We start from the raw sequence: 25794 nt of genomic DNA on the forward strand, positions 1-25794 counted from the left end.
CTCGCGGTTGCCCACATTGTAGTTTCGCTCTGCAGAAGACAGACTTGTTTTACAGTCTTGCAATCCCAGTAGTGGCCATTGTAATAGACAAGTTGTTGTCTATCACACAAATAACTACTAATTAACTGTAATGCTGATTCCTCAAAGCCATAGGACTGTAATGATCGTTTCAGGAAGACCCGGAAATTCAGCCCACAGGGTGGTGAGTTTAACAATTTATTAGATGCAGAAAAGCAGCTAACGGACGGCAGGTGTAGCAACCAGGTCCAGGAAGAGGGGCTAGGCAGATAGCGGAGGTCAGTCCAGAAAAATGTCTAATCCAGGTAGGCAGAGTTCAGGATAGTCCGGCAGGGATCAGGCAATCAGGGAGTCCGTGAGTGGCAGCAAGGTCAGCAACAGGGATCTAGAACAAGACAAGATTTACTACAGAATAACAGGCAAGGTAAATGACCATCTGGCAGGGAAGCAGACATTGAGGAGGGATTATATAGGGTGATGAACAGGTGAGGAGAGTGAGTGCTGATAAGACCCAGGTGGAGCAGATGAGCCTGATTGCGTGAGCTGCAGGCGATGCAGGCCAGCCCTCATGACAAGGACTCCAGTTTTTCCAACAAAATCTTATGATCAATTATATCAAAGGCAGCCAAAAAATCAAGTAATACAACTCCAATAATATTATTATGTTCTATTTCCCAAAACTAGTCACCCGTCATCTGGGTTAAAGCAGTCGCCATGGAATTTTTTTCTCTATAAGCATGCTGATAATTTGTTGATAAGTTGTCATCTTTAAAATAGGTAATAATCTGTTCATACATAATTTTTTCCATTAATTTACTTAGAATTGGGAGTAAACTAATCGGTTGACAGTTTGTTTCTGTGAATTTAATTTTTTATTTTTTGATAGAGGTATTACTTTGGATGTTTTCCAAGCCGAAATAAATTTATTTTCACTAAAACACTGATTGATGAGGTGGGTTACACTCGGCGTGGTAGTGGTTGATCCCACTACCACATGCACCCCAATGCTTACAAAGAAACGCATTAAGAAATGCGTTTAGTCTTTAGTTTATTGGATGCATCTTTGTTAGTATAGCATAGTTTAAACTGTGTCAATGGGAGAAGGAATGATTGGTTCCTCTACTATAGTGTGAGGCATTTTAAACCTGGAAACTGCAAACTACTTTGGGTCAGGTGAACTTTCAATGAGACGGATGCTGCTTTAGTAAAACAACTCTGCAATATGAAACAGTTGAGTAGTTTATTTCTAAATAAATCAACAGGGTTTTCATTGTGTTCACAATCAAACATCCCCAAGTGACTTTTTTGGCTTCATACTGTCAGATGCTAATATTTAGAGATGTATAACAGACAGCGGTCTCTCTTTATTACACACCATAGGCCATTACCATTACTTGACATTTGCCTAGTCAAGCCTAGGACAAGATATGGCTCATCATATTTTCTTGTCCTTTTTTTCTTTGGTAGTTAAACTCTATGTTGTTGATTCATCATCGTTTGTCCATGATACTTTCACAAATTTGTCCATGTTTTGCTAGCAATGCAAACTATAAGTTATATTAAGCCTTGCTGACCCCAGAACAATTCCTCTCTGTGTGCTTCAGAACTGATGATTAAAACTTCTGTTTTCTCTAGGTTGAGCTGAAGGACGTTTTCTGCTATACATGTCCTAATGTCTAATATAAAATTAAAATGATCCATGGGGCTTGTGATGCCAAGAGACATGGCAATATAAAGCTGTGTATCTTTAGCATAACTGGAAGTTTAGGCTGTGTCTCCTGATGACGTCTCCAAGGGGCACCATGTAGAGATTAAAAAGAATTAAAATTGGGCTTTGGGGCTCCTGGAATTGGATTCATCAATGTATATATACATGTATGTTTGTATGTATGTATGTATGTATAAATAAATAAATAACTCTGTAAGATAAGACCTGAACCACTTTAAAACAGTTCCAGAGAGGGTAGTTTGGTTCTGGAGTCGGTTAAAAATTATTGTGCTGTCCACAGTATTGAAGGCAGCACTGAGGTCAAGCAGGTACAGAACTGATAGATTTTTCTTGCCCAGGTTGGTTCTGATATCATTTACAACTTTGAACTGTGCTGTCTTTGTACTGTGTTTTGCCCTGAACCTGGACTGGTTGCCCTAAACGATATCATTGTCTTTCATAAAATCTTTCAGTTAATTCAAAATGAGTTTTTCTAAAATTTTGCTTAAAAGTGGTAAAATGGAAACAGGTTTGTAACTGTGAAGATCAGAGGCATCTAAACCTTTCTCTAACCACAGCAGTTTTATATGCAGCTGGAAAGACACCAGTCTGAAAAGAAATAATTTACAATATATATATCTCTTAGTCACCAGAGTTTTAAAAGTTTTTAAGGCATTCTGTAAATGAGAAAAAATGTTGATTGATTACAGGGCTGGGATTACACCAACGCTTTCGGGGGAGTCTTATTTTATGCCGTGCACCAAGACTTTGCAAGTCACATGCATGAGCGTACTGCATGTAAGCAGTGCACGTAGCACCATCGAAAATATGTTTACTGCATAAACAACCTGATCTGTAAAAAGTAAGTGAAATGTGGAGCCACCTCAGGCTTAAGCAAATGCTTCGAGTAGTCCTTTTAAAAGTATTTGTTGGAATAAAACCATTTAAGGTAAAAAATATGTATGAGTGGTCTAAGACACCTACATCAATCACATAAGATACAGTCACACATATCAAGGTTATGGATAATTAAATGCTCCAAAGTGTGGCCTCTGTTCTGTTCTTCTGTAATATGCGGTTTAAAATTAATATAATTTAGAACATTTAAAAATTATATGACAGAAGTGTCTAATTGATTGTCAATATGTGAAATAAATCTCCTGAAATAAAGATGTAATATAATCTTTGCTAATATGAAACTATAATTAACCAAACAACATTTTATCACTAATATTTTTTTGTAATAAGATAAATTGTTATAATACATCTGTAGTAGTTCTTGTTAACAGTTCTTAATTGCAACTTTGAATGATATAATAAAATATATCACTGCATTATAAATGTAACTGTTTCTGATAATTTTCTTCATTCTTTACCTGTAAATGTAATTTTGTTGTACTTCTACTAATCTAAAATGAATGTCTAAATCTAAAAAGGGGGGGGGGGGGGGGGGGAATTTATTGGTGAAGTAAATAGTAATGCTGGACTTTGCAAAGGAACAAAACCAGAGGAGAGTGAATGGAGGACAAAAGTGAAAGTGTGAAGAGAACGATAGACAACGATACCCGAGACAACCAGCTGGTACATCTGTAAAGAAACTTAATAGAAATCACCCTATGGCCTCTGTAAGATTACCAAATACACAACCATCATGAGCACCTGCAGGAAGACAAGAATTGAGGGAAACAACACCAGCAGAAAGTACATGAAATCATAGCAGTAACTATTGATGATTAAATTCTCACAGTGCAACTGTACAATAAGCATGTATGTTTAGATTCGCAGAGTAAAGTCTTTTCAGTTTGGTTCTGATTAAACTGGTGAGAACACAGGCCTTTTTGCCAGAAAGCATCAAGGTTCTGAGACTCCAGAATGGGGCCAGTCCCAGAACTAAAACAATGTTTGTTCCAAAGCACAGAGAAAGAGGCACAGGTTAAGCAGTAGTTGATGTTGAACTACTTAATGCATTTTATTACTAAAATATATAGATTTAGCATGTTTATTTATTTTTTTATTTTTGTCTCCACAATAAAGCACCCTGCTGACAGAAGACACCTCATCTCTCTGCCATTAATCCTCTGTTCTAAATTAGCACCAAAGCCCTGCCTCACTAATACTAGTTCTTCAAGCTGGATGCAGCACGAAACATCCAGTCAGATGAACAGGTTCGCCTTCATGTAAGACCCAGATGTTAAACATGCTGACCCAAGGCGAGCATGCCATTTTAATAGTGGAACATTCCTCAGACTGCTGCAGGCTTTTCTGCTGACTGTTGCCATTCTTCTCATCTTTTGAATATTCTTCTCTTTATGTTTTTATTGAGAAAATTTCCACAACAGCCCCAAAGCCAGAGGGGGGGGCCTCTGAGGGCCGACTAAGTTTGACTCACTAGAGATCAGTGATAATGTGGAGAGTTTGCAATGACAGTAGTCGACCGGAGCAGAACTCCGTAAAAGAGACCCAACTCCACCTCTCATCTTGCTGCAGTGATGCGTCTAATGTAAACAAAAAGAAAGAGTGGGATTATCAAAATGAAGAGAACTTTCCTGTCTGGCACTGACCAAAGAAAGAAAGACAACAAAAGAAGAGCACAACAAGAGAGCAAGACGGTGGTAAATAGTGCAGATGATACAGAAGCTAATTTAGTTCAGAGCAGCTCAGTCTGTCCTGCTGTTGGGTTTCTGGGTGTCACAAGGCTGAAAATAAAAACTGATAACTTGGACGATTTCAAATTAAATCAAACTATTTATAAGCCAAGGTGAATTTTTTTGTGTAGCATATTACATGTACAAGACAATTCATAGTGTTTTACATAAAATCTTAAAAGCATTACAGCAGGGTGCAGAAGAATCATTAAAACAGACTTTACAAAGAAATAAAAGAACAGACCTGGAACTTTGTTCAACATGTGAGGAGCATAAAAGCTGAATGTGGCCTCCGCATGTTTAGTTCTGACTCTAGGAACAGAAAGTAGATTTGACTATGATGGCCTGAGGGATCTGGTTGCTTCATAATGAACCAGAAGATCCTGAATGTATTTATGCTGAAACTATTTCCTAAATGCTGTTGAATTCAAGCTGTTACTGGAGGCACCAACGTCCAATGTGCTGCATCACCTTGGCCACAAACATGCTGGGATAAAACAGAAAAATCTGGAGGATTCTTTTACGTCATATTCTGCCAGGATCTGACATGTGAGCTTATCTTTCTCTCTCATGACCATTCCTGGATGCCATCAGGCGAAACAAGCATGTCTCTTATCTTAAATATGTGGTTTTCAGATGTTTCCTTCTGCCTGGAAATTAAATGCAGTGAAAAATATTTTTTTTTTCTTCCTTAAGTTGTCCTGTCCAGCATTGTAGCAAACAGAATACTGGTTTGGTTGCCGTGTTGTGCTGAACAAATTTGCTTTGCCAAGGGAACGTTTATGGACAATTTTGACCAAAATTCCTCTCCACTGTGAACCTGCAGCTCATGGACAAAGCAGGATAAATAAAGTTTTACTCTGACATTGTGACTATTGACGTGATAATCACTGTTGATCCTGTTCTGTTCCGAATGTCTGAACTCGTGGTTGCTAAAACTGTTGTTCTAGTTTAATTTTAATGCAGGCTAGTTCTGCATTAATCAAATATAATTTATTATAACGTCTACAACTACATAGGGATTTAACAGATTACACAATGTTGAGAGAAATTTCAGACAATTTAATGGATCATTTTCATTCAGTGGTGTGAATTGATATTTTCTGCTTTTCATGTCATGAACTGTAAATTGTCAATCAATTTAACAAGTTTATGTAAACTAAAATTCCACAAAATACTGAAAAAGTCAGCATATGGTATTCTGTAGAAGAACGCTTTCTGCACAACCTGCAATGTTGGATAGAAAGTTATGTTGATGCAGAACTCTGCCAGACTGCAATATGTCAGTTTTTCTTTCCCGTGACCATTCTGAGGTGCAATCTGGGTTAACACTTCTCTCTTATATGAAATATTTGGTTTTATGTTTGGTTCTCAGGTGTTTTCCTTATGAATAGCAATAGCATGACTTTATTAGCTGATAATGATGATAACAGGTCTTTCAGTTTTCCAAGTAAATAATCACTGTGCAACCAGCTGTCTCACAAGAACTTTGATATATCTGCCTCACTATGAAAACATCAAACAAGTTACACATGCCTCTGGTCTATAAACAAACCATTTATTCTAGATACATCCAAAGAGCTTGACTAAGGGCAACTGGACTTATTTGCTCTGTTCTAGAAGATGTTTCACCTTCTATCCAAAAGGCTTCATCAGTTCTAATTATATTATAAGTAGTTTGTTCCTGACCAGATTCTTGTTACTGTTTGGTCTTCCATGTCTCAGTTGTTACTTTTGGGCTCCTAGTTTACTCATTTAGTCCATTAGGTTTCTTAGTTCCCCAGTTTGTGCCTAAAAAACCCCAAACCCACAGATCATGACAGTACCCCACAGAAAACAAGTCCCTGGAGGACAGTCGGCAGGTCGTGATGACAGGAGACTGGGCTCTGGAGGAGGCCCAGGGGTGGGCCAATAAGTGCCAACAAGGCAAGGATCCAACGGGTGGATCGCCAGAGACCCCAGGACATAGGAGCTGGGACACCTCTGGCAAGTCACAAGACACCCTGAGAGCCGCAAACCCTTCGTGCACACAAGCTGGAAGCTGTAATGATTAGTTCCTGAAGACCCGGAAATTCAGCCACACACAGAGGGTAAAGGTTTGAACATAGTAAGATTTATTAAAACCAGGAGAATGGTGGGGAGAAACCAGATGTAGCCCGCTAAGGAGTGGCGGGAAAATCCTGAGAGGCTGCGTGTTGAAGAATCCTGAATCGACTCCAGACATTAATTATGGGTCCACTAATCCTAAGGGCAGGGAATGTTCAAACATAAAAAGGCAGAATCAGGCAACTTATCAAGGGGGGCAGGCAAATCTCCATGGTTGTTCCAAGCAGGGGTCAATATCCACATAGGCACTTGACAAGAACAAATTCGGCGTGGGTCAGGCAAGAGAAATCCAAGGACGTGACAGGGTCGATAACAGGAGGACATCTTGCATCCGTCCTTTACTGTGAGATCTCTTCAGCCAGTTAAAGACAGTCTTATCTGTCTTCTGTCACTTTTTCTCTTTCATTTCATTTCCAGCTTGTGAATAAGGTGAATAAGTGTCCTCTCTTCCTCTCTTCTTACTCATTTATTGGATTTCTATGACTATGTTAACAAGCTCACTGTCATTCTGGAGTCATTATGTCAACAATTTCACTTTGATATACAGATGTGTGTTTAATTATCCAAATATAAGTCTGCATACTTGTATTGGATGTCCTAGGTCAAATCAGTCAGTCAAACTCAAAGTCAACTTTACAGCAGCAACATTAGAGCAAGTGGTTTTCAATGCACCAAGACAAACTGATTAAGAAGGCAGGCTTTGTTCTTGGAAAACTCATGGAGCTTGTCGAGTTCAAGCACACCACAAGGGCCAAAGCCGCTTTCTTGCTTTTCTCAATAGAATTGAAGTTTTAAAACAACTCTAACTAAAATAAGTTAATTCAGCTGAAATAACTTAATTCACCAGGATGCAGTGGTCTTTATTATGAAGACAACTGACTGGGCTCCTATAGAAAACCTGGGATATGATAGAGTAAAACAGCTGAACATGGTTTGTCAACATGAAATGGACATAGAAACTAAGGCCCATTTGTGAAAAGAAAGGAAATAAATAGAATATAGAAGATACAACAAGAAGAAGATAGAAAAAGTTTTTCTGAAGCCCCAGAATTTGAACAACTCAGAGTCGCTTCTTGCTATACAGGGTGTGCAGAATTATTAGGCAAGTTGTATTTTTGAGGATTAATTTTATTATAGAACAACAACTACGTTCGCGATGAAAACAAAAGACTCATAAATATCAAAGCTGAATATTTTTGGAAGTTGGAGTGGGGCTTTTTTAGTTTTAGTATCTTAGGAGGATTTCTGTGTGTGCAGGTGACTATTACTGTGCATAATTATTAGGCAACCTAACAAAAACCAAATATATACCCATTTCACTTATTTATTTTCACTAGGGAAACCAATATAACAACTCAAAATTTACAAATATACATTTCTGGCATTCAAAAACAAAACAAAAACAAATCAGTGACCAATATAACCACCTTTCTTTGCAAGGACACTCAAAAGCCTGCCATCCATAGATTCTGTCAGTGTCTTGATCTGTTCACGATCAACATTGTGTGCAGCAGCAACCACAGCCTCCCAGACACTGTTCAGAGAGGTGTACTGTTTTCCCTCCCCGTTGATCTCACATTTGACGAGGGACCACACGTTCTCTATGGGGTTAAGATCAGGTGAACAAGGAGGCCATGTCATTATTTTTTCTTCTTTTAGACCTTTTCTGGCCAGCCACACAGTGGAGTACTTGGATGCTTGAGATGGAGCATTGTCCTGCATGAAAATCATGTTTTTCTGGAACGATGCTGACTTCTTCCTGTACCACTACTTGAAGAAGGTGTCTTCCAGAAACTGGCAGTAGGACTGGGAGTTGAGCTTGACTCCATCCTCAACCCGAAAAGATCCCTCAAGCTCATCTTTGATGATACCAGCCCATACCAGTATCCCACCTCCACCTTGCTGGCGTCTGAGTTGGAGTGGAGCTCTCTGCCCTGTACCGATCCAGCCACGGGCCCATCCATCTGGCCCATCAAGACTCACTCTCCTTTCATCAGTCCATAAAACCTTAGAAAAATCAGTCTTATGATATTTCTTGGCCCAGTCTTGACGTATTATCTTGTGTGTCTTGTTCAGTGGTGGTCGTTTTTCAGCCTTCCTTACCTTGGCCATGTCCCTGAATATTGCACACCTTGTGCTTCTTGGCACTCCAGTGATGTTGCAGCTCTGAAATATAGTAAAATTGGTGGCCAATGGCATCTTGGCAGCTTCACGCTTGATTTTCCTCAGTTCATGGGCAGTTATTTTGCACCTTGTTTTTTCAACACGCTTCTTGCGACCCTGTTGACTATTTTGAATGAAACGCTTGATTGTTCGATGATCACGCCTCAAAAGCTTGGCAATTTTAAGAGTGCTGCATCCCTCTGCAAGACATCTCACTATTTTTGACTTTTCAGAGTCCTTCAAATCTCTCTTCTGACCCATTTTGCCAAAGGAATGGAAGTTGTCTAATAATTATGCACACCTGATACAGGGTGTTGATGTCATTAGACCACACCCCTTCTCATTACAGAGATGCACATCACCTGATATGCTTAATTGGTAGTAGGCTTTCAAGCCTGTACCGGTTGGAGTAAAACAACATGCATAAAGAGGATGATGTGGTCAAAATACTCATTTGCCTAATAATTCTGCACACACTGTATATGGACTATGCAAATGCATACAGTCGCACTAGCCAGTGGGCTTTGAACATGAATGTCCGGCCTCACCCTTTTTTTCTATATATTGTTTTGTACTCTTTCAGAAATTTCTATGTTCAGAAATTGGTAAACAGACCTTAGCTGTAACACTGAGGCAGTGCTGAGATGATCAGTGTCAGATGTGTCTGAAAACTGGCTGCTGGCATCCACAGCTTTATCTGCAAAACATCACAAATAATTTGCATTGTTCCTCCAACCACACCCCTCCAACCCTTCACTGCACCAATCCTGTGTCATGTTTGATGGACACAAAAAAAGGGGAAAAAAAGAAACAAAACTGCTTGTCTGTCTGCCAAAAAGTGTCCTCTGCACACATTTAGGAGACATTGAGTTTTACTGGATGTTATTAGTTCAGAAGTGGATTTACTCTGAAAAGGTAAGGGAATAAAGAAAATCACCAGGAATTAACTGCTCCTATTGAGAACTGATAAGATATACTAGAACTACAAGAATTATTATCATAATTAGAAAAACTGGCATTAATAGTGGTATGTTTTGTACACACATGAAGTGAAAAAGAGTTCATTTAAAGAAATGAGAGAAAATTACAAGCTGTAGTTGCAGTTATTTTATTTGATCATAGTTTCAAATTAGCAAGAATATATTTCTTATTTTTAGCCATTAACATAGATTCACTTTTGTATTTTATCACACAATTTACAGGCTGAAACTGATGCATGTCCAGCATAATGATCACCCTCAAGATGTTCCTTTTTCTGCTGTCTGTTGCTGCCATTTGGTTTTTCATAAGTCAACAATTCCTTGCAGCTGACTGGCTGCAGTTTCAGGATCAAAGGTTGTGTGCTTGTGAGAAATGTTTATTGGAAGATCCACTGTTGTTTAACAGTAGTTTTAACAGTTCTGTTGAGCCGTTTTTGTGTGCAGAGCACAACCTCACTGAGGATGCTTTCTACTGGTGGAAGGTAGGCTGTCTTCCTCTAAAGTCATCAAAAGTAATTTCTTGTCGTATTTACCAAACAAGAAAAACAACTTAAACTGGTCTAAATACAAACTACTATTTTTCTTAGGAAATACAGCTTGAAAAGTGTAACTTCAGTGTCTATGAAGCAACAGTGAAGAAGATATTTGAAACATTTCCACCCAGACCAGATCTTCCAGAACTCAGACCTGATCGCTGCCGGACTTGTGCAGTTGTGGGAAATTCTGTTAACCTGAAAAGATCTCATTATGGACCTCTGATAGATCACCAAGATGTCGTCATAAGGTAACTGACCAGTAAAAGAAATTCTTTCTTAATGTTAGCCCCTATCACTGACAATAAAAAAAATAAATAAATAAAATGAAATAAACAGCAAAAGGTTTTGTAATCTACATTTTCTGCTAGTCCAAAACGTTTATAGTTTCTTCTGGTTAAAATATTACACCAAGCTAACTTCTGGTGAGACAGGAAAGAAGGTTCTTGTTTACCTCAACATGTTTCAGCTTCCTCCTGTGTCCTTCTCAGTGCTGGATTAAAAAAAAATAACAAAGAAAGATGCAGAAGCTCAGATACAACCATAGTTCACACACAAATAGTCTTTTGTGTGTTTTTTAAAAATTTCAAATGTGTTTTTAAATATTGTGTGTGTTTAAAAAAAATGTTAATGTTTCTTTCCTGTCTCTGTCCTCATTCTGTCTCCTGCTGTACTTGTTCTCCAGCTTTCCGGGGCTGCCTTTCTTTATCTGTCTCTCCATCTTTCCCCTTGACTTCTCTTCACCGCCGTAGCCTCTCAGCCCTGTCTGTAAGGGCTTCTGTCTCTGCAGGTGATTTTATTCTTTGGTCTTTTTCTTGTCATTTTCTTTTTTTGGCTTCATTTGGGTCTGACTGAAGAGCTCATCATTCTCTACTCATTCACTCGCCTCCTTCCTTTAACACACACGTGTTTTCAATCAATGAACCAATCAATCAATCAATCAATAAAAAAACCATAGAAGGCAGAAGACAGTACAAGGACTGACCTTGTGATTGTGCTCTTTGGAGTTAAAAGCCAGCGTAAAAAGATGAGTTTTAAAAAGAGATTTAAATTCATGAAGAGTTCTGGCAGACTTCAAAAGAGGGAGACCGTTTCAGAGGTTAGGGTCTGCAGCTGAAAAAGCTCTGTCTCCCCGAGTCAAGTTGAGTTCTGGGAACCACCAACAGCATTTGGCCTTCAGATCTTAGAGCCCGAGGAGGCCGATGAGTATGCAAGAGCTCAGAAAGATAAGGGGGAAGCAGACCATTTAAATATTTAAAATCCAAAAGTAAATTTTTAAAAAACGATTCTGAAAGAAATGGGTGTGAAGAGAACGCAGTACTGGGGTAATGTGCTCACACCGTCTCGTGCCTATTAATAGACATTCAGCTGATTTTTGGGCAGGCCGGAGACGGCCGAAAGGAAGACTGATCAATCCCACCACTGGTGATTTCTTCTTCTCTCTGTAGCTGTTGTAGTTTTCACTTTGTTCCCCATTTACTGAATCAAGTCCTCCCATATGGGGGATGAAAGATAAAATGTGCTGCTCCTGCCTTTCTCTCTATATTTTTTTGTAAAACCATTATGATTTTCAGAGACAAATTCTAAACTTTTGGGGCCCTTGGCAAAATATCACAGGGGACCCCTCCAACCAGCACTCCTCTCCCTTTATAATGGTAATATGTTAATATCATATTAAAAGCTTTTGTTGTCAAAGTGTTTAATACTTACTTCATTAGTTACAATTTGTATTTCTCTAAACAGGAGAATAAATAATCTTCCGTATTGGAACCATATGTAAACTATGTGATGAAGCCACATTATGACTCTTTATGATTACATTTATAGGATAATACAGCACATTAATAAAAACAGTTTTCAGAAGCATGGACACTGGGCAATTGTGTAAATTAAAATAGAAACACCACTTCCAAACTGCACTTCTAGTAACTTCCATCCATACAGCTTAGAATTATTAGATTTCTTTCCCATAAATTCTAAAACTCAGCGCTCTCGGCTTGACAGTTAAGTTTTTTTATTTTATTTTCAGCCTCGTTACACCCAGAACACTCACGAGTACACACCTGAGCTGCTCTGAGCTAAATTCAACTTGATCTTCCTGTCTTCTTTTTTCTCTTTTTTTCATTGACAGAAAGCTTTTCTTCATTTTGATAAACCTGCTGTCACCAGTTTGGTTACTTAACAGACACTGTTACTTGCAGCAAGACTGAGAGGTGGAGGTGGAGCTTCTTATTGTTGTTGCAAACTCTTCATATAACCACTATAATGATTCAGCTGATCAGTCCTCTGGGGCCCCTCTGGCTCGGGGAACCAATCATTTGCTTGTATGCCTCTTGCCAAGCAGAGATTCTGATCAGAAGATGCTTGATCCTTTACTTCGGGCCCCAGGTGGGTGTCGGCCCTTGAGCCATGTCCACAATGACCAGTGGATAATCCGGCTCTGATCCTTCTTCAGTGTGGTCACACAAAGTTGCTGTGGATGTAAACATCCTCTTCTGTCTGGCAAACTTAAGTCAGAATAGCCTATTAAACACTTCACAGCAACATGACACGACCCCTCTGTGGACAGCTACAGGAAGGAGCAGAAAACATGTCAGGATAAACAATGAGTTTCTTTATGAACTGTTTTACAAAAATAAGCTTATTGTAATGTATTCTGTGTTCAGGGTGAATGCTGCTCCCATCAAAGGCTATGAAGCAGATGTTGGGACCAGAACGACCCATCATGTCATGTATCCGGAGAGTGCTGTGGATTTAGATAACACTACTCATCTTGTTCTGTTTCCATTCAAAATATCTGATCTTATGTGGCTCATCAAGGCATTCACAACAGGATTTTCTGGAGTGTGAGTAAAATTTCATCATAAAATTTATTTTTAATAAGTAAGTCAAACTTTTTAATGTCACTTTAATTAGTAACATAAGAGAAAAAAGTAGTATAGTTACCTACTGCTCTCAACGAAAGCAGACGCTTTTCTTCCCCATACTCTGCCCTGCTACTTGTCCTGTCTTATCTGAGCCTCTCTCTGCATTTCTGTTCTAAATCAGAACCATCTTGAACCATGGATCTGATCAGCTGGTCTCTCAGTGCAACTGACCAAATTTATTCAAACCGAAAAATGGGCCGGTGTGCGCCCTTCTAGGCCCAATGTAGGGACGCCTTTTTTTTTTTTTTTTTTTTTTTTGGCTCCTCCTGTTACTCTCCCTCATGTTATCTTTTCTATCTGTGAAAATGATGTGCTGCTGATGTACTGAGGGCACAAAAAGGGGTGTGGCAATTCTAATCTCAAGCAGGCTTAATTTTGAATGTATTCAAGAGAAAAAGGATAAGGAGGGGAGGTTTGTGCTAGTTAAGGGATATCTGGAGGGTATTTTGACAACATTTTTTAATGTATATGCTCCCCCAGGTTCAGAGTTGAAATTCTATAAACATATTTTTGAACTAATTGCGGTAGAAGCACAAGGCATTCTGATAATGGCAGGTGATTTAAACATTCGACTTAATCCATCCTTGGATTCGTCGAATCCACACAGCTTGGGGCTAAATAAAACAACCAAAAATATTAAAATAATTATAAAGGACTTAGGGCTCCTGGATGTTTGGAGAGAGATGAATCCAACAAAAAGGGACTATACATTTTTCTCTCACCCACATTCATTTTATTCTAGATTGGACTACTTTTTCGTATTTCAGAAAGACTTTTACAGAGTGGTTAACTGTAAGTTAGGGGTGATGGACTTATCAGATCACACCCCAGTATACTTAGAAGTGGTATTGAGTAATGAAAAAAGAGATACATTTTGGAGACTAAACACAAGTATTCTACATCCTTTGAGAAAGCAAATTAGAGAGGATATAACAAATTATTTAACTGAAAATGATAATGAAGAAGTTCCCCCAACTGTTCTATGGGACGCTATGAAAGCAGTCCTACGAGGGAAGTTAATAGGCTACAGTTCAAATTTAAAAAAGAAAAGAAATGAGCAACTGAAGACACTCCAGTCACAATTACAAACTTTGGAAGATGCCCATAAAATTGATACAAATGAGAATCTGATGTCAGAAATACTAAAGAAAAAGAACGAAATCAATGAAATTTACTCAAGTGAAATTAAGAAAAACTTGGTATATTTAAAGCAAAGGTATTATGAGGCCGGAGGTAAATCAGCTAAACTATTGGCCTATAAGCTAAAAAAACAACAATTAGAAAATACTATTTACAAAATAAAAGACCCTCAGACAAATAATACTCTTAACAAATTAGAAGATATTCAACAAGCTTTTTTAACATTCTACGAAGAACTATACACACAACCAAAAATAGATGAGGAAAGTATGGTCTCTTTCTTAAATAAATTAACTTTACCTAAAGTGAGCGAGAACCAAAATACAAGTCTGATGACTGAAATTTCTGAACTTGAAATTAAAAAAGCCATTTCAAATTTAAAACCGAACAAAGCACCAGGACCGGACGGATTTCCATCGGAGTGGTATAAGGAAATGAAAGACCTCTTGATTCCTTTAATGAAAACAGTGTTAAACTACATTTTAAAAAACGGAATAATTCCCCCATCATGGAATGAAGCATCTATTTCCCTAATTGCCAAAGAGGGGAAGGATAGGCTTGATTGTGGAAATTATCGTCCCATTAGTGTACTCAATCAAGACTATAAAATATTTACACACATCCTTGCTAAAAGAATTGAAAATATTCTCGCTCAGATAATTAGTTTGGATCAGACTGGCTTCATTAAACAGAGACAGACGCAAGATAATATTCGCCGAACGCTACATATAATTGATCACGTAGTTAAAAATAAGATCTCAATGGTATTGCTAAGTCTTGACGCCGAAAAGGCTTTTGATCGGGTTAATTGGGAATTTTTGTACAAAGTTTTGGGGAAAGTCGGATTTCATCAATCATTTATCGCAGTCATTCAAGAATTATATAAATGCCCAAAGGCGAGAATTAAAGTCAATGGAGCTCTTTCTAAATCCTTTGATCTGAAAAGAGGGACCCGTCAGGGGTGCCCGATAAGTCCTTTACTATTCGCCCTTTTTATCGAGGCTTTGAGCCGAAGCGTAATCCAGAATAATAATATCAGAAGAGTCAAAATTTTTGGTCAGGAACACAAAATCTCTCTATTTGCCGATGACGTTTTGATTTATTTGACAAATCCAAGTACTTCATTTCCTAAATTGCTATCATTTTTGGAGACATTCAGCTCAATATCAGGTTATAAACTTAATATCCCGAAAACTCAGATTTTAACCTTAAATTTCAAACCGACTCAGGAACTGAAATCTTTAGCCAATTTAAGTTGGGAGTTGGAGCAAGTGAAATATCTCGGAATAAACATCCCTTCAGATCTCTCAAAATTATTCGATGTAAATTTTAAACCTTTGTACCTTAAGTTAAATGAAGATATTAAGAGATGGAATTCATTACCAATTTTCAGCTTCGAATCACGTATTGATACAGTTAAGATGAATATTTTGCCTAGGATGCTTTACTTGTTCCAAACACTTCCAGTTGAAATAACCGATAAACAATTTAATGAATGGGACAAATTAATTTCTAGGTTTATTTGGCAGGGAAAAAGACCTAGGGTAAGGTACCAAACTTTACAGCTAGCAAAGGATAAAGGGGGGTTGGCCCTGCCGTGTTTGAAAGATTATTATGTCTCTGCTCAATTTAGGGCTCTAGTGTGTTGGTGTAATGAAGATTACCAAGCAAGATGGAAAGAAATAGAATCAGGGGCTTCCAGGGATTGTCCGATTCAGGCAAGATTAGGGGACAAAATACTCATTAAAAAACAAATTGAACTGGGTAATCCATGGATTAACTTACCACTACAGCTTTGGTTACAATATCTAAACAAAAATGATTGGCATGAAGAGGTTAAGATTCTGAGGTGGTGTGCTCATGATCTTGATTTCACTCCTAATAAGTTGGATGGGAAATTTAAAAGCTGGGCAGGACAAGGCTTAACTGCATATTGCACTTTTTATGATAAAGGAACGCTAAGAGATTTTCAATCACTTAAGGGGCAGTATCAGCTTAGTAATACTGACTTTTTTAGGTTTCTTCAAATTCGGCATCATTTACAGAAATCTATACTTCGGTGCAAAGATACTTTTGAAATTCCTTTATTGAAAATTTGTATTATGGCATACCATGCAGACCCTGGTTCTAAGCTAATCTCAAGAATATACAAGGGTATTCAGGAAGTTAAAAATTTTAATACATTTCACATTAAACAAAAATGGGACAGGGAAACAAATGTGGTACTCTCTAATAATATCTGGCTACAACAATGTGCATTTCAGTGGAAAATCTCTAGTTCTAATATATGGAGATGTTTTGGCTGGAAGAGTATATGTAGATACTTTATTGCCCCTGCACAAAGTAAACATTATTCAGGTTTTTCCAGCTGTTGGAGAAACTGTGGGACCCTAGGAGTAAAACATCACCACCTGTTTTGGTCATGTCCTTTGATCAATAATTTTTGGATTTTAATTCAGTCTGAGTTGGAAGCCATGCTAAACATGCAAATCCCTTTTAACTGGGATGAACTTTTCTTTGGACTGTTACATTCAGTGGACACGGACAGAGATACCAGATGCTTGTTTGGTATTCTGAGTCTGGCTGCCCGAAAAGCTATCACGAAGAAATGGTTAAGCTCAAATGCTCCGACTCTTGACGACTGGCACCAGATTGTGTACGGGTTGTTTACTATGGAAAGAATCACATTTGCTAGTAGATTTCAATCTGATAAATTTGACAAGATCTGGGATAAATGGAAAAAATATATTTTGTCAAAGCATCCCGAATTTATATAACCCTCTATACTACTTTGTCTTATATGTAATTTTCTTATTATTATTATGTATATACATCTTTTTCTTTCTATTATTATTATTTATGGAACTGTAGGTACACCCCTTGTCATTTGTTTATTTGTTTATTGTTTTTTTTATTGTCTTGTTTATTTTGTTCTCTGTTTATATTATTGTCTATTTGATTTTATTTTACTTTTGTAATGTCCTTTGAAAAATAAAAAAAAAAAAGAAAATGATGTGCTGCACAGCGGCTGCTGTCTCAGTCTGCCTGATCCTGTTTTGTTTATACGTTGTGTTGTGTGCTCTTGGATTGGTTTGTACTAGAAAAAATTTTCGTTGCACCTGTTGCAATGATAATAAAGTTTCATTTGTTTGTTCATTCGTTCATTCATTCAATCATAATACTAAATGAAGACTTATTTTCACTGTGATCTTAAAAGCCTGCAAAAGTAGGGGTTGTCAGTCGTTTAGTATAGTTTAAAATTGTCCCCAATGGGAAATTTAATTTGGACTCATGTGGTGTTACATTAGTTGCCTTGTTGACATCAATACACCATCAGCCACACAGCATAAATCATCAATATATTGCACAATATCCATTTGGGATAACGTCGAAAAAAAAAAAAAAAAAAAAAAAAACCTAAAAAAAAGAACACAAAAAAAAAATAAAATAAAATGCTATTACAGCCCCATAAGAGATATTGTACAATCTATGTGGCCATAAAAGAGATTATTTAAAATTATTTAAGATTTTGATAGAAATAGGGACCAATAAATTATCAAAATGGTTCAGCCTGTATTTTGGAACTGGTTACCTTCTACCAGTAGGTAAGAACTTGCATTCAGTATAAAGAATGTGTGATGGGTTTGATAAAACTCTGTACTTGTCTGAGTAGAGAATGATCTTGGATGGATTAGAGCAGTGTTTCTCAATCCAGGTCCTCAGGACCCCCTGCCCTGCATGTTTTACAAGTAACCCTCCTTTAACACACCTGAATTAAAGAATGGCTCGTTAACAGGCTGCAAAGAACTTGATGAGGAAGTTCATTAATTTGAATCAGGTGTGTTGGAGCAAGAACACATCTAAGACATGCAGGGCAGTGGGTCCCGAGGACCTGGATTAAGAAACATTGGATTAGAGGGAGAGGTTTCCAGTCCTCTCAATATTCTTCAAGGCAGACTGTTCCAGATGGAGAAGTTTAGATGATTTAAACAAAAAACATAATTTTCTGATCCACACCAAATTCCATAAGTCCCCATACAAAGAGCAGCCTTTGCTGTAAGCAAGAACACAGATATTCAATATGGTCACTCAAACTGTAGAGATGATCATTGTAAATACTAATGTACTTATAGAATTTAACCTGTTTGATGTCTTCATTGTGGGTCGAGAGTCTAGTGTGGTCCCCCACTGTCTGATAATCCAGCACCATCAAATTTGTTATTATTGTCAAATACACTAAAGGATCTGTGTCTTTGTATGGCAGGATGAGTATTGCGATGTGGTCAGAAAATTCAGGATACCTGGGTTCTTAATGGTGCAATCATTTGTGTAAAGAGTAAAAAGGACTGGTGAGATGACAGAGCCCTGAGGCACACCTGTACTGATGGATCTAAACCTGAAGAGTTTTGCTTGTTAGAAAAGAATGAAATCTTTTAAAACTTTTTATGATAATGATTTTTTCCTGGCAATTTGGACAGTATGGATATAAATAGATCTAGAAAACAGGGCACCAAGCTGGGTTTAGTATCCGTAAAAGATGGGCTGAGATTTCATCAGGGCCTGAAGATTTATTTTTACAGATATGATAAAGAAATAAACTGGATCTTGATGGGACTCAACTACCGGCCTAGGATTTTGTTCAGTGGTTGTCATATTCTGCACCACTTCATCCAGACACTGGATAACTCCATAACTGACCATTCTCTGTAAACTCTAGACATGGTTGTATGTGAAAATCCTTGTAGATCAGAAGTTGATCAGGAATTGTTTAAACCAGAATTGATCATTTCAAATTTCAATTGTTTTTGTCACTTTTTTAAATTGGTTTTCATTTACCACTGATTCATTTATTTTTTGCTCCAAACCTGCTTTTATCATTTGGGTTGCTGAGTGAGTTTTACTTTCATTTTTGGTGTTTTTGCCAACAGGTCATATGCACCTATAAAATCCAAAGTACAAGCTAACAAGGATTTGGTGAGTATTGTATTAAATGCATTCAGTTCACCTTAAACACCCTGTCTGTTTTTAAACTAAACTGTCAATGTGAATGAAAGAATACCTGGTGCTGACAAAGCTGACCCTGAACCATCCTTTAAGGCCCATTTACGCTTCCTCACATACATAATAGATACGTTCATTTCAAGCGTTGTCATACTTCACTGCCCTTCATACTGTACTTCTGTCTTTTACATTGCCATGGTTATAGAGTATTATTGCTCTGTTTTCTGCCACGGATCTGCAAGGCACCTCAGAGTGCATTAATTACTTTCTTAAACACAGCAGGAGACAGACGAAAGTGTCCATTTATCTGCACATCTGTCTTCTGCGTGAAGCATAAATGGACCTTTAGCTATGTAGACGATGACCCAGCCTACTGGAAGACCTTTACCCAACAAGTCAAGTCAATGCATATAGAAAACCCTAAAGTATTGTTTGTTTGTTTTTTTATTATTATTATTACTATAAGTTCTTTTTTTCTCCAAATAATTTCAGTAACAGTTGCTTAATTTTTATTCTGTGTGCCATAAGATTTTTTTTTCTGTTTTTCTTTATTTTGTGTGAGTTTTTGCAAAATAGTCTGAAAAAGTAACGTTTCAAAATACCCTACAATAAAAAAGTCACCACCTGGATTTAACCAAGCAAATAAGGTACAAGCCTGATGTTGGATAATTAGTGCATGTGCAGTTATCTTTCAGCTGGGAGCAAATTATTTAACCCAACTGATGAAATAAGTAGCTTCTTATCTATTAAAGAACCACAATGAAACACAGATTCCGTGGTCGTGGAAAAGAGGACAGTTTGTTAAAGAAGGGTCAAATTACTAGCATGCATCAAGCACAGAAAACCAAATTTAGGTAGTTTTTGCAATCTCCTTACATGTTAAGAACAATCAAATGCATTATTAGAAACTGAAAAGATAGAGGGAGCCATTGTCTTCCAGGTTGTATAAAAATCCTGAATGATTAATTGGCTTAAATGTTTGAAATCAAATCAGAGAAGAACATCATTAGAACTCAGGGCTATGTTTAATAATGAAAGTAAGAACATTTCCACGTGGACAATGCAAAGGTAACTCAAGGGACTGGAACTGAACAGCTGTGTAGCCATAAGAAAACCACTAATCAGTGAGGCTAACAGAAGAAAGAGGCTTCAGGTTGCTAGGCAGTATAAAGATTGGACTCTGGAGCAATGGAAGAAGGTCATGTGGTCTGAGTCCAGATTTACCCTGTTCCAGAATGATGGGAGCATCAGGGAAGGAAGAGAGGAGGATGCAGTGATGTGTCGTGCCTACTGTACAAGCCTGTGGGGGCAGTCTATGATCTGGGGTTGCTGCAGTTGGTCAGCTATAGGTTCAGCAATATTATGTGCCCAAATATGTTTGTTTTTTTTCTTTTTTCTTGGCCAGGCAATGCATTTAAAAAGCACTTCTGCTTCTTACCAGGTGATGGTGCTCAGTCCGGCTTTCATGAAGTACATTCATGACTTGTGGCTGGAAAAGGAGGGCAGCTATCCATCTACTGGCTTTATGGCTTTAATTCTAGCACTCCACATTTGTGATGAGGTAAATTTGCTTTATTGGAGTTTGTATTGTAAAATTGATAAAACTATGTGATGTTCTAGTGTTCATGACTTATACAATACTGGATTTCAATAATAGTAATTGTTACAACTCAGTGTAAAATGTGTTGCTGTTCATATGAGGTATTTCAAAACTGGACCAAATTATTTTTTTCAAAGTTTTATCTTGGACATGAACAATTTTTGGTACAGTTTGAGATGTAAATAATACTCCATCAAAAACAGAGATATTAGGAAGACCAAAAGATAGTACTGGAAATTAAAGAAGGGGACTAGAGACTAGTGGTTCAGGCAAAATCAGAAATATTTGTACCAAAGGAATGGTGAAAGAATAAATAAAAACTTCCACAATTTTGGAAAGCCATGGTAGGCTGCATGGTGGTTATACACTGTTGCCTTAGAGCAAGAATGTCCTCATTCTGTGTGGAGTTTGCATGTTCTCCCCATGTCTGCATGAGTTCTTGCCAGGTACTCCAGCTTCCTCCCACGGTCCAGAGATATGCACATTAGGTTTATTGATCACTCTAAATTCTTTTTAGGAATACGTGAGTGGTTGTTTTGCTCTCTGAGTTGGCCTTGCAGTGGACTGCTGACCTATTCAAGGTGTACCCTGCCTCCTACACAGTAGTTGGTGGGAAAGTGTAGCGTTTAGCATCATTAAACATTAAAGATTTTTAATAAAATTATTAATTTTTATGATTTTGTGAAATTATGTTATTAATTTCCTTGCGGGGCACCACCACACAGATAGCTTTATTCTAATCTAATTGGCTGTGTGGACACCCTTAGAGAACTAAATTAATTAATTTAATAAATTAATTAATTCAAGCTAGTCAAATCAATCAGTTATCAATCAATCAGTCTCAGGATGCTACTAACGTGAATTCTTACATCGAAGGGACCCATAACATGGTTCAAAGGAGGAGTTCACAATAACCAGACCAGTTTAGGATAAATATGAAATATTTATTACTAAACTAATCATGCATAAATGAAGAGGAAATATTTATAAAGGACTTCGCATGGAAAATGAATCAAACATTGCAAAATGCAGAATATGGAGTTCAACCCAAAATCTTATTTCAATGTGTCAGAATGAATGAAATGTATGCAAGAAATGAACAAAAGTTAATTAAGCTGCGGTGTTAATTAAACTAAAGTTCAGGACTGAAAAAGATCTCTAAATCCTAAAAGAAAAGAGGAAAAACTGAATCTCATCTGTTTAAAGCTGGAAGTTTAACTAAGATGTAGAACTACCAAGATCACTGTCAGACAACCAACCATTCTTGAGCAGAGAAGCAGGGAATTGATCCGAGCAGGACTCGTCCGGTTCTGTTTGGATCGAGCCGACTTACGACCGTTGTGGTGACTCTGATGGCAAGTGAGGAAGTTGGCGCAGGTGGTTTGGATCCTGAGCGACTTCCAGAAGGTGCGTCACGGGGTGGTCCGAAGGTTTAGAGCAGGCAGCTCTGTGAGGCGGACTCTCCCGCGGCTCGGCTGGTGGCATCGATGATGGACAGTGAATGACTTGAGGTGATATGGCAAAAGATGAAAAATGTCCAGCTTTAGGTCAGTCCAAAAAAAGAAACTCTGTAGGATCTATTTAGGATCTATATTAAAAGTCCAAAAGATAAAAACATAGCTAAAGAAAAGCGAAGTATTAGCTAGAAAAAGGAATGAACTACGGAGACCAAAAAGGGCCAAAAATTGTCAATCATGCATCGGGTATGCAGGCACAAACTTTAGTATCGGTAGTGATGTTCTTCACATCACTGCAAACTTAATTCTCTGGCAGCATCTCTCTCTCTCTTGCGTTCAGACCAAGTCCTACCTCTGAAAAAGAGCCATGTCTGGAGAGGATGGGTTGAAGACTTTGAGAGGGCCTCCAAGAGCAGAGAACTTGAAGTCAGCTTGAAGCGGCAAGGCCCAAAAGAGGAAGGGCCCAACTAAAAAGGAAGAGAGAACTAAACTCTTTGTTCTGAGTTCAAAAAGTGTTAGTTTGAAGACCGACCCCATGAAAGGGTGGGACCATTATCTTGACCAATAACAGTCTTGTGGGCTGGTTTTGGGTCAAATAGCAGATAGAGGGCTGGTCTGATCATTTTGTAAAGAGTTATCAAATGAAACATTTTGTGAATATATCCATATATCCAAGTTATTAAAGCCTTAAATTAAACATCATTAAAATCCAGTGAGTCATTGCAAAGACGATACAATAGTGAAAAAGGTTATATCTCACACAAACACAGTAATAAAGTTTCAGGTCACCAATTAAGCAAGGTTGTTGATTTAACCTTGTACAAAATGATAATGATTATATGCATGTGCATGGTATCAAGATATAACACACACATCTATATATATATATATATATATATATATATATATATATATATATATGTATCTATTTAATGAACATTTTAGACTAGGAAAGTATGATCTTTTACTTTTCACACAAAGTCTTTGTCTTATCTTGTGCTGGGACACAGAGAAACATTAAGACACTTTATTACCCTCTGGAATGTTAAGATAAACAGTCTGTAAAGGGGAGAAAATCCTAAAATATGTTTAATTTAGTCATAATTAAACAAAAGTTCCAATCTTTATTTTGAAGAAGCTGGAATCTGCTACAAATGGCTCCAGCCCCCTTGCAACCATGCATTGGAATAAGCTGGTATAAAAAATAGTTGGATGAATGGAAAGTGAAGGTGATCCTAAAAAAAGTGTTACGTTCCCCTTGGCTAGGGGCCAGGTAAAGGTAACAAATGACAAATATCTGAAGTCCAGAGTGTTATAAAAGGAATACCAATTTTTTTCCTGCACCAAATAAATAAAACAAAACACAGAAATATCCACAAATGTCACTAACTCAAACCAAAATCCGCCACAAGAGCGGTTCGCACAAATAACTGCGAGTCTTTTCACCACAACGAAAAATCAATCTGAAAAGCTCAGCACAACCCAATCCAACTCTCTAAAGGGTTTTGCCATCCAAGATTTTTTACTACACAAGAACAAAGCCACCCTGGCTCACTGGTGTCACCCAACCACACAGCCACGCTGACAAGTTGTTTCTACGCGGCTTTTATAGCAGATAAGTCCTTCCAGGTTGCCATCCTGGATTTGTCCGGGTTCGTAGTCGTCCAATCCGGACATCTGAAGGAGGGGACGTGGCTTGGAACAGTAGCCAATCCTCGCATTGCTCTGGCACAGCAGTTTTGCATAGTCCTGACAGATGCACAGGCCTGGGGCCGTAACAAAAAGACCAACAGGAACAAATGTAAATATGTGAGTCAACTTCCATCCTGAGCTATAGACCAAATTATTATTTTTTAACCCCTTAGTACCTGACGTCCTGTGGGCAGGACATGAGAAATATGTATTATACTCAGTCTACATTCCAAGTACCTACACATGGTATACACCACTGAAAAATTAAGCTTCTTGAAATGTGAATGATGTATACCATTCAGGGCTACAATCATAACTGTAGCTTCAGTAAATACTTATTTCAGACCAATCACAAATGCAATTTATCTTTGAAGCCATACTCTATTCCAGCAGCAGATGCAACAACAATGGTCCTGTTACATCAGCAAGGGTCCAATGAACACAGTCCAGTACAACAGTTGCTGCACAATAAGTCTTGTATTGATAAAAATCCATTTAAGGTAAAACATTTAAGGATTTTAAGGAGTTGATTATTCCATACATAAAATGTGTATGTTCTTTTACTTTCTTAGGTCCACGTGTTTGGTTTTGGAGCAGACAGCAAAGGAAGATGGAGCCATTACTGGGAAAAACTTAAAGACAAAGAGTTTAAAACTGGAGTACATCCTGGACATCATGAGTATAATGTCATTCAGCAGTTAGCTGAGAACAAAATAATCACATTTTATAAAGGACAGTGATGGTTGTATAATATAAAACTGATGTGTGTGTACAAGAAAAGTTAACAAATGATTCGGTTTTAGTGCACATTGCCTTCAGATCGTTGTAGCATTTCACGTTTCCACATTTCCTAGACCCTTCATTATTTCCTCAATAGAAAATAACTTGAGTGAGACCTAGAGAATGCTTCTCAGTGTAAGCTTTAACTAATATAATGCAAAGATTATTGGTCATTTCCTTCTAATAAAATACTGTGACATGATCTGTGGGTTTTTGTTTGGGTTTTTTAGTCTTATTTTAAATTTTGTCTGTTTTATTTTGTAGTTCTTCCACCTGTGTATTTGTTAATTAGCACACCTAGTTTGATTTGCTTAATTGCTTCACCTGCTCCCTGTCAGTTTACCTCTGTGTATATTGTTGTAGAAGAAATTACCAAGAGTCTGGGATGAGTAAAAGTATATGAGGTTTATTACAGGAGAAGTATAAAATACAGGCAATACTTGCAAGTTCCAGAGCTGTCTTGCTGACCCCAGAAGCCGACAACAGGACTCTGCCTTGCTACATTTTGGGAATCAGTTTTATTCAACCTGATCCTATCTGAAGGCCAGTCTCTAAACTGATAAAAAGGAGAGGAGAGACTGTAAAGCTCCACTCTCCTATTGTCTCGCCCAAACAGGCTGCTGCAAGTAGGAGGATATAGAAGTATAGCCTTTTTTTCAGGAGAGAATTTAGAGTATTCCATAAGTGTTTACTATCATAACTAGTTTGTATTTTCTCATTATATTTTTTCTTCTTTATTTTGTTTTGTTTAGTTACAGAATTTCTTAGTTTGCGATATGTAAGCCAGTCTGACTGAAGTCCAGATTTAACTGCAGTCAGCTTAACTTGATCTCTTTTTAGCATTTGTTGTTTTAAATCATCATCTAACCATGGAGTGTTTAAATTGCATACAGTAAACTACTTTACAGGTACATGTTTGTTCACTATCTCTTTTAAAAACTTATCAAATATCTGAAAAGCTTCTTCTGGGTCTTTCTCTACAAGGACGTTAGACCAGTTGGCTTTTTTTGTCTCTTCTATATATTTATCTAGGTTAAAGTTATT

At 37.7% G+C, this 25794-nt stretch overlaps 1 protein-coding gene across 1 annotated transcript; it reads left to right on the top strand.

The window, feature by feature from the left end:
- Window positions 1–9826: 9826 nt before the first annotated feature.
- Window positions 9827–24778, top strand: LOC121657243 (CMP-N-acetylneuraminate-beta-galactosamide-alpha-2,3-sialyltransferase 1-like). Its single transcript, XM_042012654.1, has 6 exons — window positions 9827–10102; window positions 10208–10404; window positions 12820–12999; window positions 19149–19194; window positions 20663–20782; window positions 24543–24778. The coding sequence occupies exons 1-6, from the start codon at window positions 9857–9859 to the stop codon at window positions 24708–24710; spliced, it is 957 nt and encodes a 318-aa protein (XP_041868588.1). The 5' UTR covers window positions 9827–9856; the 3' UTR covers window positions 24711–24778.
- The last annotated feature ends 1016 nt before the right edge of the window (window positions 24779–25794 follow it).

The sequence above is a fragment of the Melanotaenia boesemani genome, chromosome 17 (genome assembly GCF_017639745.1).
Source record: "Melanotaenia boesemani isolate fMelBoe1 chromosome 17, fMelBoe1.pri, whole genome shotgun sequence".
Taxonomy (NCBI): domain Eukaryota; kingdom Metazoa; phylum Chordata; class Actinopteri; order Atheriniformes; family Melanotaeniidae; genus Melanotaenia; species Melanotaenia boesemani.

Coding starts and splice junctions, on each gene's coding strand:
- LOC121657243 (XM_042012654.1), top strand. CDS start 9,857: ATGTCCAGCATAATGATCACCCTCAAGATGTTCCTTTTTCTGCTGTCT. Junction 10,405..12,819: donor CACCAAGATGTCGTCATAAG/GTAACTGACCAG, acceptor TTCTGTGTTCAG/GGTGAATGCTGCTCCCATCA. Junction 19,195..20,662: donor TACAAGCTAACAAGGATTTG/GTGAGTATTGTA, acceptor GCTTCTTACCAG/GTGATGGTGCTCAGTCCGGC.